This window comes from Pantherophis guttatus, chromosome 1, assembly GCF_059756535.1.
Source record: "Pantherophis guttatus breed Tessera chromosome 1, ASM5975653v1, whole genome shotgun sequence".
NCBI classification, from domain to species: Eukaryota; Metazoa; Chordata; class Lepidosauria; order Squamata; family Colubridae; genus Pantherophis; species Pantherophis guttatus.
Window position 1 is genome coordinate 126,533,178 of NC_142063.1, and position 13,117 is coordinate 126,546,294.

The 13,117-nt window shown below is 38.7% G+C and overlaps 1 protein-coding gene across 37 annotated transcripts in view; it reads right to left on the bottom strand.

Moving 5' to 3' along the window:
• Positions 1-13,117, bottom strand: part of SEMA5B (semaphorin 5B) — a 478,266-nt gene that overhangs the window by 68,268 nt on the left and 396,881 nt on the right. For all 37 annotated transcript variants that reach the window (XM_087883981.1, XM_034422787.3, XM_087883946.1 and 34 more), the window contains one exon: positions 11,421-11,628. In XM_087883981.1, the coding sequence (XP_087740107.1) occupies positions 11,421-11,628 (208 nt within the window). The remainder of the gene's footprint in view (positions 1-11,420; positions 11,629-13,117) is intronic.

Consider the following 13,117-nt stretch of genomic DNA (forward strand, 5'->3'; position numbering starts at 1 on the left):
TAGATGGAGTAGCAGGTCTTGGGGATATCATGGGACCTAAAAGAGGGGGATAAAGGTTACAAGATAAGTTATGGGCCCAACTGAATGGATTAATAAGCCAGACTCTGTTGCGGGCCTCTGGCTCCCACCTCTATTTTATGGGATACTTATTTTCAGCAGACCAGAAAAAGGAATATATCCACTAACTCTCAGAGGATTTGTGGGAAAACTTGACAGATGGAAACGTAAATATATTTTGGATATATCTGGGACATCTTGCAAAGTTCACTAGAGTGAGACATTATAGTAGCTCATTCAAGACGCTGAATTCCATTGAGGAAAATTGTAAGAAAAGAAATTTACAAAGCAACCTAAACAGCCTAGTAACAGAACATCTGAATTTTCCATATAATCCTGTCCGGTTGAAATGTGCAATAAAGATTTTTCAACATAAACTTTGTGATATCGTGTAGTTTGTAATTAGAGCAGAGCAAGGCAGGAAAGTTGTACTTTGTTAAAAATTACAGAAATATACACATAGGATATCCAGCCAGATTGGCCTACAGTGAAGGCTATTGGGAACTATAATTCAATCGCATTTGGAGAGTTTTAAATCCTCCAATCTTCAGGAAAAAAAACTTTAAAAAAAATGCTGTCCCACCTAGGTTGATCTATATGGGCATTATATCAGCAGTCTGACAACTCATGAAATATACAATACATAGAATCCAACCTCTTGAAGCTATTTCCTCCTCCTTCCTCCTCCTTCATTTTTCTTCTGCTTTTATGAATGATTTTTTGACAACCAGACACCCAGGTTTTGTCAAATAGCACAAATAGCACACATTTCAACTATCAGTTTTACTCAAAGAAAATTGCTATTGTTTTATCCGCTGAACTGTTTGGGGTTTTTTTGGGGGGGGGGTGTTGACTGATAAAGCAAACCTTCTTGGTTGTTTAAATGAATGCTTTTTAAAAATTATTTTCAAATATTTTAATATTGATTTTCAGCTCTACAAAGACACCTAGAGAACAACAACAAAAACCTTAGAAAAGCAAGAAAATCAATGCCATTAAAAGAATATTTCTAATATCCCGTTTTCTGGATGGGTCTGGTGGAAGAGAGATTGATAAGAATGATACCCACATTTTTTCTCCTAGGAGCAAAAGTAACTAAGAATGAGACTTTAAATGGTAAGAATAAAGTCGGAGGAGAAAGCTTTTAGACTGGGATGACAAATGGGATCCTCTTACTAGATCTTCTCTCAGGAATGCCAAGGATACAATTTAGTATTTGGTCTACTCTGCCAACAATAAATACATTCATGCTTTGTTTTACAGCATAGGTCATTTCAACACACACATACGTACATGCTTTATTTTACAGCATAGGGAATTATGGTGGCTGCCCATTTTACTGTGGACATCCACAGTAAAAAGAAGTGACTAACTCTGCGCAGAAGCAAAATTCTGTCAAGTTGTGAACATCTAAACTGCATTTCAGCTCAACCTCTGACATCTACCAAGCTGGTACAATAAATGGAGATTTACTACAGACAATTTTTGACAGTTGAATTCAGTCTGGTGATTTGGCTTCTGCTAAAATAAAACAAGAAACAAGGGCCCTTTCATCCTTCATATTTATATTTGTGTATCTTGGGCCTCTCATCTTTCATGTTTACAATTCCACATTCTTTTAAAATACAGCTTGCACATATCTTCCAGGGAATGAATAAGCCTATCAATAGAGATAAAGATGTTTTACTCCATCAAGCAACCATAGGAGCATCTCTAAACTTAGTTATTTTAATCTTGGTGATTAGTGCTCAATTCTCTTTATTATTTTTTTTTGTTGGTGAACAACAAAAATCCACAGGGTGTATTGCCCCTCAGCATGGAATGTCTACTTCCAATTTGATTATTTTCAGCACTGTTGACAAATTGTAGACAACATACTGTATGCTATCCAAATGTTTGTAAATTAGCTGATGTAAGACAATTATCAAGAACGTATTTAAAGATTTTTTATTGAAATTTATAATTATACTGGGTTATTCTTTTTTATTGCAGTCTTTCAACGATCTTCACCAATCAGGAAGCTTTTCAATATTACAATTGACAAACTATCCAAAGAATTTATTTATTTATTTATTTGTTCAACTTGCATGCTGCCTTTCTCCGAAGACTCAAGGCGATTTAACTATGATCTGCTGAATAAGCCACAATGGCCTGGTCCACACTTATCTTAAACTTTGGTTTATACATAATGTGGCATAATCCACACATTATTCTAAATCAAAAACCAACAAAGGGGTTGGTGATCCTGACATCCCTGAATTCATCCCTGAATTCTTCTTTTCTTTTAGGAGCTCAAGATAGTGTGCACAGCACTTTCTTCTCCCATTTCCCACCCCCCAGCAACAAATTGTGAGGTAGGCTGGGTGAGAGACAAGGTATGATTAAAGACATTAAGGAGTATTTGCAGCTTACACAAAATGCTTTCATTGGAACTGCTTATACCTCATTTCTTGTACCTCTCTTTGGCCAGCCTTGTCAAGTCAGGATAAGTACTTTATATGACTGATGTGTAATAAAGACAGTACTAAAGTAACAAAGTTTGAGAAAGGTCACATCTGTATCCCATTAGACCATTTTCCCATGATTTTGTGGGAGCTATTTCTCATGACTGCTAGCCTCATAAAATAATGGTGTCTATTTCTAATGGCTAACTAATTGGCTTCTTCCTTCCTATGTGCAGTACAAGTGATAAACCAAAAATGCAAGAAAACATACATCTGGGAATAGTCTTTGAAGATGGTATCAATTAGCACAACTAAACTTTTCACATAACAGATAAGTCTTGCTCAATAAAGACTGGTTCATGCTGCCTTTTTAAACATGATTATATGGACCCATAAATACCTTATGAAGGAAATTAACAATAGGAAACTATTTCAAAAATATTAGAAGATTACAATATTAAGCAAATGTATCTCAGCAGATTATTTTTTCTGATGGCTGGAATTCAAAATAGAGATACAGGTTTTCCAAGAATTGGAATATTTTTCTGTTTAAATTATTTCCAATTAGCATAACCCTCCCAATATTCATCATTTTCTATAATTATCTGGGCTACATTATTTGATATGAAGAATGGAGGGAATTCCCCCTTTTCAACTTTTAGATCAATCCCCTGAAATCACATTCCATACATTTTTTTTGAAATTGGAAAGTTGCCTTATGTAGACAAACTAAGATGATTACACAAACTAATAGGATCAGAGCTAGCAATGGCTGATAAGAAAAGAGAGCTTCGATAACGGTGAACAGTTCAACAAAGATGCCGACTCACTGTACATCCATTGTGCAATGGTCTAACACCATGATGGCGAACCTACGGCACGTGTGCCGAAAGTGGCACACAGAGCCATCTCTCCAGGTACGCCAGCCATTGCCCGTTGCTCTTCCGGATACCGGTGCGCACATGCGCATTGGCCAGCTGGTCTTCACGTGTATGGAAGTGCCAGAAACTGGAAAAGCAACTCCCTGGTGTGCATGCACACACCTGGAAGTTGAGCCTCCGGTTTCTGGTGGGCGCATGTGTACTGGCCAGCTGGTCTTCATGCATGCATGCGTGCCAGAAACCAGAAGAGTAGGTAACTGGCGTGCATGCACACACCGGAAACCAGAAGCTCAGCTTCCTGGTGTGCATGTGCACGCTGGGGAACTGCTCTTCCGGTTTCCAGTGCTCCCCTGCCTGCGCGCTCCCATTTTGGCACTCAGTGCCTAAAAGATTTGCCAACACTGGTCTAACAGCACATTAGGGATAATTAGGGATGCCAATATCATAATGTGCATATATAAATCAATGGCATGATTATATCTGTAATACTGTGTGCGGCTCTGGTTGCCATAACTCAAAAAGGATGTTGGAGACGTTTCAGAGGATGGCAACTAAGATGATCAAGGGACTGTAAGGACTGAACATCTTGTGAATATTGTTTGCAATATTTGGGGCTTTTTATTCTAGAAGAGAGGCAAAGCAGAGGGGCCATGATTGGAGAGTATAAAAGTATGCATGGTGTGGATAAAGTGGACGAAGAGTAGCTATTTTACTCTTCCTCAAATATTAGACCACCAAATGAAACTGCATCCTGAAAGAATCAGATAGACAAAAGGGTTTTTAAAATACAATTTGCGATTTAGCTTTGGAATTCATTAGAATGTGATGTGGACATTGCTACCAACTTGGCTGGCTTCAAAAAAAGGATGGACTAATTCATGGACGTTATAGGATCAATGACTATTAACCTTGGTAAGGAGTGTGACTGCCTTTGAAGGCCATCTGCTGGGAACTGGTCAGCCTTCTTGCGCAGATGGTTCACCACTGAGAGAACAGACTGTTGGCTTAGATGGGCCAGGAGTCCGATTCAGCAGGGTACGGCATATTATTCTCATGCGGAAACATTTCCATGGAAAATTTTCTGGTCCACATATCTCTTTATAAACATGATTCCTGGCCTAATGATACTCTCTTCTGAAAATGCAGCTCTAGGAGGCTATGAAAGATATCCCACCACTACAGACTAGTAGCAAATGTCCAATGGTCAAATCAAGCCAGATATATGCTCTGAAAACAAAGCCAGAAGAGAGACATCATCAAGCGGTGCCGTTGGAGTAATTCCGTGCAGAGGAAATAAGAGCAAACCGTTTGAGGAGAAAATGTCAACAGCGTAGTGTCTGTCCCGCTCTTTGTTCATACTATACCGCTGAGAGCTCCCAAGATATCCTGGAGCCTAACATCTGCTGAGAACGCTAGCGCGCCTAAGTTTAATCAATGTTAAGATCAATTTGTCTCCTGGGTTTGATCGGCTTTTCTCTCCTCCCAACCACCCTTTATCGTCTGTAGTCAGATTGGGAGGATTCCAAAAATCCTGAATAATCAAGACTTCTAATCAGCCTTGAGGGTGTAAACAACTCACTGCTATCCTGAAAGCAAGATGAAGCCAAAGAAAATAAACAAGGTTATGGTATTCCTGCCTTAAGGGCACAAAGTCCTCCACTGTATGAAAACCTTTCTTTCTTAAAAAAAAAAAATTATCAAAAGTTAATTTGCTGAGGATGGGCTTTCTGTAAAAAGCCCCCCCCCCTCTTTCTCTCTCTCACACACAGAGAGACTGAAGTAGGTATGAAAAAGAGGAAGAATATCTTGCTTCCTTTCTGCAACTATTTATTGGCATGTATTAAACATAGGCTCAACAATAGGCTATAAATCACTACCTAGGAAAAATGCCAGGCGGAAAGCAATAGATGAAATTAAAACATCTTTCTTGATACAAACAAGTGTGAAACCAATACAAAGCTAGTCAGAAAATGTGTTGTCAGGGGTGGGGATAGCAGGAATCTTTCCCCCCGAAAGCCAAGTTTTTGAATGAAATATCCTTACAAAGCAGTTTTTTTCATTACCCCATCTACAAAATAGGGCAGGTCTGCCTTTGTTTTCTTAAAAGATTCTGCAGAAATGGCAATTTTTGCAAAGTGCATTCCCCATTATTCACAACCATACAATGAACTTATAAAAGTTAAGATTGCTGCTCTATTTCTTCCTGATCAGAAAGAAGGGATCAAATTGAGTTCAAGGAACTTTAATGTCTGACCAATTCAACAAGAGAAATGAATATCGTTCACAAAAGCATCACTACATCTGAAAAGGATTTCTAATCATGAGAACTGAGAAAGCTACATAATTCTATCCCTACTCCACTGAAAGTTCTAAGCTTTTTTATTGGACTGCACTGAAAATTAAAATTTATTTATTATTTATTTATTTATTATTTAAATTTCTATACCGCCCTTCTCCAAAATAGGACTCAGGGCGGTGAACAGCCAGAGTAAAAAACAATACATACAAAATTTAAAAGCAATTTAAAATAATTAAATATTATTGGCCGTAAATTAAAACAACCCAATTTAAAATCAATTTAAAATTAACTCAAGCCAGCCCAGCTAGTTGAAATAAATGGGTTTTCAGGGCCCGACGAAAAATCTGGAGGTCTGTTATTGTACGTATCTCTGGGGGGAGGTTGTTCCAGAGGGTGGGCACCGCCACAGAGAAGGCTCTCCCCCTGGGAGTCGTCAGCTGACATTGTCTGGCGGACGGCACCCTGAGGAGGCCCACTCTGTGCGAGCGTACTGGCCAGTGGGAGGCTATTGGTGGCAGAAGGCGGTCTCGTAAGTACCCCGGCCCTAAGCCATGGAGCGCTTTAAAGGTGGTCACCAACACCTTGAAGCGCACCCGGAAGACCACCAGGAGCCAGTGCAGCTCACGCAGGAGAGGTGTTACATGGGAGCGCCTCGTCTCCCCCATAATCCCCCGCGTGGCCGCGTTCTGGACCAGCTGGAGCCTCCGGGTGCACCCCAGGGGGAGCCCCATGTAGAGAGCGTTGCAGTAGTCCAGGCGGGAAGTGACGAGTGCCTGAGTGACTGTGCGTAGGGAGTCCCGATCTAGAAAGGGGCGTAACTGGCGTATCAGGCGGACCTGATAAAAAGCCCCCCTGGCCACGGCCGTCAAATGATCTTCTAACGACAGCCATGCGTCCAGGAGGATGCCCAAGTTACGAGCCCTGTCCGTGGGGGCGAGTGATTCGCCCCCAATAGCCAGCGATGGCGTCAGCTGGCTATATCGGGACGCTGGAAGCCACAGCCACTCGGTCTTGGAGGGGTTGAGTCAGAGCCTGTTTCTCCCCATCCAGGCCCGCACGGCCTCCAGGCACTGGGACATCACTTCAAGGGCATCGTTGGGGTGGCCTGGGGTGGAGATGTACAGCTGGGTGTCATCAGCGTACTGATGGAACTCCACCCCGAAGCCACGCATGATCTCACCCAGCGGCTTTACATAAATGTTGAACAGAAGGGGCGAGAGGACCAACCCTTGTGGCACCCCACAAGCAAGGTGCCTTGGGGTCGACCGCTGCCCCCCTGTCAACACAGATTGCAACCGGTCAGAGAGGTAGGAGGAGAACCACCGCAGAACGATAGCCAGTATCCATAATCATCGTATATTGGGAACTGTCAATACAATATCCATCTTTTAGAACTGATGCCTGAAACAAGAGACAGGAATAATGCAGTAGTTTGAATAAAGCTTGACTTCTAATGACTTAATAGGAATGTCCAAATACTTTTCTTCGCAACTATACAAAAGAGGTTTTCCTACTTCCTTCATTTGGGATTTTTAAAAAATCTTCTGAGTGGAGTCTACAGTTCTTTCTCGTGGTCTGCTGTCTATCTGTCTCATGGACCTTGGGCTAACTATAGATATTAAAAGACTAATATGTTGGCTTGGATTTCTTATTCATTTCTAGACATTCTCTTTTTGCCTTGTTACATCATTTTTCCTTCTCGTTTTTAGCTGTTGAGGATAGCTATGGAGTTGGGTAATCATATATAAATTTGATAAACAAATAAATCCCAGTACTTCTGTTTGGAATATTATACCTGCTTCTGTTTTGAAATTATAAGAGTCAGAGTCATTCCATTCCACACCAGAGAAAATAGATGATTTCAAAAATTGCATGGTGAAAAGATTTATGAATACTGTGAGAGACAGAGCAACAGAGTGGGTCCAGATCCAAAAATTAACCCAATATTTCATATAATCATAGAGTTGGAACGGGCCTCTTACACCAACAACTCTAACCTCGTTTCAATCCAAGAATTTAAACTCAAGTACATTAAACAAATTGCCATCTGGCTTTCACTTTAACACTTCTAATTGAGGGGAGAGAGGGCAATGGTTCCACAATTACTGTCTTTTTAAAGAATTCAGTTGGAATCTACACTCTGGCAATTTCAGTCCATTACTTTATATCCTATAGCCTGGAATAAGAGGACATATTCTCAGGTATTTTCAAGTCTATCTCACATTATGTACAAAAGTTCTGCATTTCCCCTTAGTTTCCTTTTGTCAAGGTTAAATATACCAGCTCCTTCAATCATTTACAAGCTTTAATTTCTAGTCCCTTGATTATATTCACTGGTCTTTTCTAAGCCTGTTCTAATTCCTCTGAATACTCCATAAAAGTGCCCCAAACTGAGTGCAATAGACAGAGTGGGTTCTGACTGAAGTAGAAGAGAGTAGAATAACTATTTCTCATAGTTTGGAATATATACTTTGACTGACCCAGCCTAAAACCACGTGATTTTTTTTTTTGGTGACCACATCACAGTTCTGCTTCACATTCTATTTGCAATCAACTATTATTATAAGGTTTATTTACATACCTATTGAGCATTTATACAATTACTTGCATAAATTTAATAACAAAATCACAGTTCTTTAATTCTTATATTTATAAAACTCCATGCAGTGTTCTTGTAGTTTCTTTTTATTTTAAAATGATTGTTAATGGTTTTTATATGTTTGTACATTAGTCTTGATTTTATTGGAATGTAGTTTCTACCTATAGTGAGATGCTCAGAGTTGTTTAAATAGGATGGGTGATATACTAGTTGAATTAATAATAGTAATAACAACTACAACAATGAAAATAACAGCAGTATTATGTAGCTTATTTTACACTGCCTTCTTCCAGGATACTTTTCAATTTCTATAGCCTTGGCATTTCCTGATGGTGTCCATTTTAGTATTAGCCAGATCCAATTCTGCTTAGTTTTTTGAGACTAGCTTTAAACAGCTTGAAAAATGTCTAACATTTCCATCTCTAGAAACCAGGTGAAAATTCAGAGCCTGTCAGCTTTTTGTTGCAATTTGTGTACCTTGAAGGCAAGGTACACAAATCTGTTGTCCGTGAGGCTTCTGAGCAATAGGAATAAACCCAGGAACGAAAATTGGAAAGAAAGCAAATAAGAAAGAATCATTTTCCTTTCCATCTCTGAGCTGACAATGTAAACATGTTCCTTTTCCAAGTGTCACCTTTGCCTGAAATAAGTGATTGGCTTCAAAAATGCATTTAAAAACTGGCATGGCTATTTTGACCTGAAAAACTATATCCCATGTAGATGCTGGCAGGGAAACATTCAGGCAGCTTAGAACATTTTCACTATGATGTCATATTATGGAAGATTTAAACAGAGAGACTGAAAGACACTATTGTCTTGGACAGCTAAAAGATTATGACCGAGTCCCAGTTAATTCTATTCCTTTCTGTCTCATCCAGAATAGTCATCTACTAACGCTACTTTACATCAATACAATTCATATTTTTAAACATTCAACTGGAAGAGGATTTGTTCAGACAAAAATGTAATATGCGTAAGCAGTATGTTTATTGCTGGGCATGTTACCTCACATATACGCTACAGTCATGTGTTTATTTTTGTAATAGTGATGTTTCTGGAGAGATGAGCAAAGAATGGCAGAAGTGTATGTCAACAGTACATCATCCCAGCAGGGTCACTCAAAGTGTAAAGGTCATCCCAGCTACCCAGATAATGTAAGCAGTCATTTATATTGGGCAGCAGCATTATGGGAAGATGCTGGAAGTAGATAGAAAATCATCATTTCACACTGTGTAGGAGAAAGCTATGGACAATCAATCTGTATTTTGCCAAGAAAACAACATGGATAGAAAATATAAAAAAAATGAAGGGCACAGGGTCGGATGATGGGCTCCTCAACTGTGGCATTCAACAGGCTACTGAAGAAAAGATGAGGATCTTTTGGAGTACAAAAGATGCTTATGACATGACTACATTAAAGCTGTGGGACATCTAGTTGCCATGTAGTTAAAGAAAATCCGAAGCAGCGAAGACAATTCTAGTGGGAAAATGGAGATGAGGTGCTGGCTTCAAAAAAGGGTTGGACTACTTTGTGGGGACCATGGAGATCAGTGGCTATTAGCCTTGATGGCCGTGTGACTACTTTTGAAGGCCATTTGCTGGGAGATTGATAGCCTTCCTTGTGCAGTTGTTTGACTACTGTGAAAACAGATAGTTGGACTAGATAGACTAGGGGTGTGATCCAGCATGGTATGCTTATGTATTTAAGAAACATGTTTATGGAAAAACTTAACACAATAAAAGATTAAATACATAAACCAATTACAATTTGGCATTTGAGTCATCAATGAAATTCAAATGAACTGGAATTGAACACTTTTGAATCAGAAGATCATACACCACACTGAAGACATGAAAAATAAAGAACGAACAGTGTTTTTATCATCAGGAATTATCCTGGAAGGACGGTACATTGTATTCAATGACCAAATAATATCAATTAGACTTTGCAGAAAATGGTTGAATAGGACAGTTGTTCAAGTTTAAATTTTAACCACTGATGGAAAAGAAGATGAAGTTAACCAGATTTATGGTAGAGTTTAATTTTAAATAGAATATTCAAGCTGTTGGTTGAAAATTGGAATGCCAAAACATTACAGAGGAAATAATAACGGTCATTCCTGAAATGAAGCAAGAATATTTCTTATCAAATTCTGCCAATCCAATGATTTCTTCAGTGCTAACACAGTCTTCAAGCAACTATATACATAATCTTCATCAGGTAGTATATAGAGAAGTAACCTTGGATAAATTACTGTTACAGGAAGATGGAAATTCTCAATGATAACAACAAATATATGGCTGAACTGTTGAACAGATCAAAACTGTGAAAGTTCTACAGCAGCAGAAGAAAGTTTCCATGGTAGTGTACAAGACTGACCACATACCTACCATTTTCAAGAAGAACATCTGGAATTGCTTTGAAATTCTGAATCTCATTGATTAGAACCAAAAGAACTGAGGAATGAAGCCAAAGATACTCTCTACTTTCAGAAATGTTTAGTATTAGATGAAATTAGAGCAGCAATCCAACATAACATTGAAGAGTGGTTTGTAAACTTCCGATTTGCCTTTTGATCAACCACAATTTTGCCTTTCATTCAAAGCAACAAACTGTGGATAATGTTGACTATGACTTATTTGAATGAAGACAAATTACTCTGGATAACTTTCAAATCTCCAATGAAGTAGGAAAGAGGTGGCCCATGACTCTATCCACTGCTGCAACTTCTCCTACTTCACTAAGTACGGCAAGTCTAGTCATACCTATATCAGATCCATTCATAACATAACTGGGGCTGCAGAGTAACAGTTGTGAGAACAATACTTGCGTAATGCAGAACAGACAAATAAAATTGGTGTCGATTCCAGAATGTACAAGAAAAAGGAATAAACCAGAGTTCTTTGTACATTGCATCAATTTCTAATTGGGACTAATGAAGATGCACTAAAAAAAAAAAAGAGAGAGAGCTGCTTTCAAATTATTCTCTTTGTTTCAAACTATCCATTCAGGCCAATGTTTTCTGCTTTCTTTGAATGATGACGAAAGGTATTCTAAAATGAATCAGTAGCAATATGTTTCCCTAGTGCTTTTCTTTTTAAGACAGTGTGAAATATATCCGACCCATAAATTTTCTTACCCTTCTGTTCTGTACATTGAACATCTCTCCAGGGGGATTTTTAGCACTCCGTTATTCAAACCAACAAACAACGATCTGCCACTGTGCAATATTTGAAGACTTTGGATTGGCTCCTTTTGGCTGGCGGGAAGAATCTGCATTTCCTCTAAATAACAACTCCTCAGGCTCTTATTAGTAGTAGACAGTGCCTTCAAAATAGTGCCATGCTCTAGCAAAATGAGAAACACAACACAAGCAAATCAAGGTGTTAATTTATTTTAACGTCCAGAATAGAGATATTAGCTAGATTCCATTTACAAGGTAGTCCTTTACTTACAATCATTTGTTCAGTGACCACTCAAAGTTACAGTGGTATTGAAAAAAGAGGCTTACAATCTTCCTCACACTTGAGATTATCACAGAAATCCCCCAATCACATGCACTTGGCAACCAGCATATATTTATGATGATTGCAGAGTTTCGGGATCATGTGATTGCCATTTGGGACTTTCCCAGCCGGCTTCTGATAAGCGAAGTCAAGCTGATTTTACTTAGTGACCATGTGATTCACTTAATTAGAGAAGTGATTTGCTTAACAATTGGGACAAAAATGGTCATAAGATTGGGCATGCCTCACTTAACAACCACCTTGCTTAGCAACAGAAATTCTGGTCCCAATTGTGGTCATAAGTCGAGGACTGTCTGTATGCACCTGTTTTGCAACCCTGATTCATTCTCATTTCTTGCTTCTTCTCTTTTTAAATGTACAAATAAAAATAGAGGTTAAAAATGTAATTTTTCATTTTTTGAAAATAAAACAGGATTACTAAATTTCCTAACAATCGATATCCTTTATAAGCATAATGTGGCTTAAGCACATCTCATAGATATGGGGAAAACATTTTGAACAAATGAAAGAGTACCAAAAAGTTGTTACTCCCTGAAGCAGATAAGGATAAGACTACCAACTATTGGACGCATCTATATTTATCAGTATTCCTTTACTGCAAGCTAGAATAAATGTATCCTGCAGAACTCAGATAAAGCTGTATTAGTATGTTCTCAATTTGTTTTGCTCTAATATACTAACATTGGAAATACAATGACAAATTCAAAAGGAGCCCTGTACATGATTTCCACCTGGAAATTAGGACAGAGTAAACACAACTGTTTTTTACATGGCCCAGTGGCCAATCATGTGTTATAACTGATGGAAAGCTTATATATAGGCTTAAATTGTAGTAGATCTCTTTGCTGATTCTTAACATGGCTATGACATTAGTCTTGAATGGACAATTATGACAGCAGATTTGAGCATTATGTATCAAATAAATTTTGTAATTGTATTTGCAGCTACTCTTCTATGCACATTTACTGAACTCAACTCAGTTAACTTAGATCAACATCTAAAAGGGAACATGGGGTAGAGGAGAGTCTTAGTCAAAACAGAGACAGGGCTTTGCGGATCTAGGGAATGTACTTCAATGCTCAGGCAAGCATAAGCACCTGTATGCAGCACCTCAAAACAGCCAACTTTTTCCTGGGATAGCACAGCACTACATGGATGGAGCAGCCATGTTGAGACTATATATGTGGCATTTTAGAAAGTATGTGTCAAAGTTCATCATCAAATGAGTTAAGTTGGTGGTCACAGGTTAAGACGATCCATCCTGTATTGGGGCTCAGAGATTGGAGGAGGGTTTCTGTCTTTTTGAGGG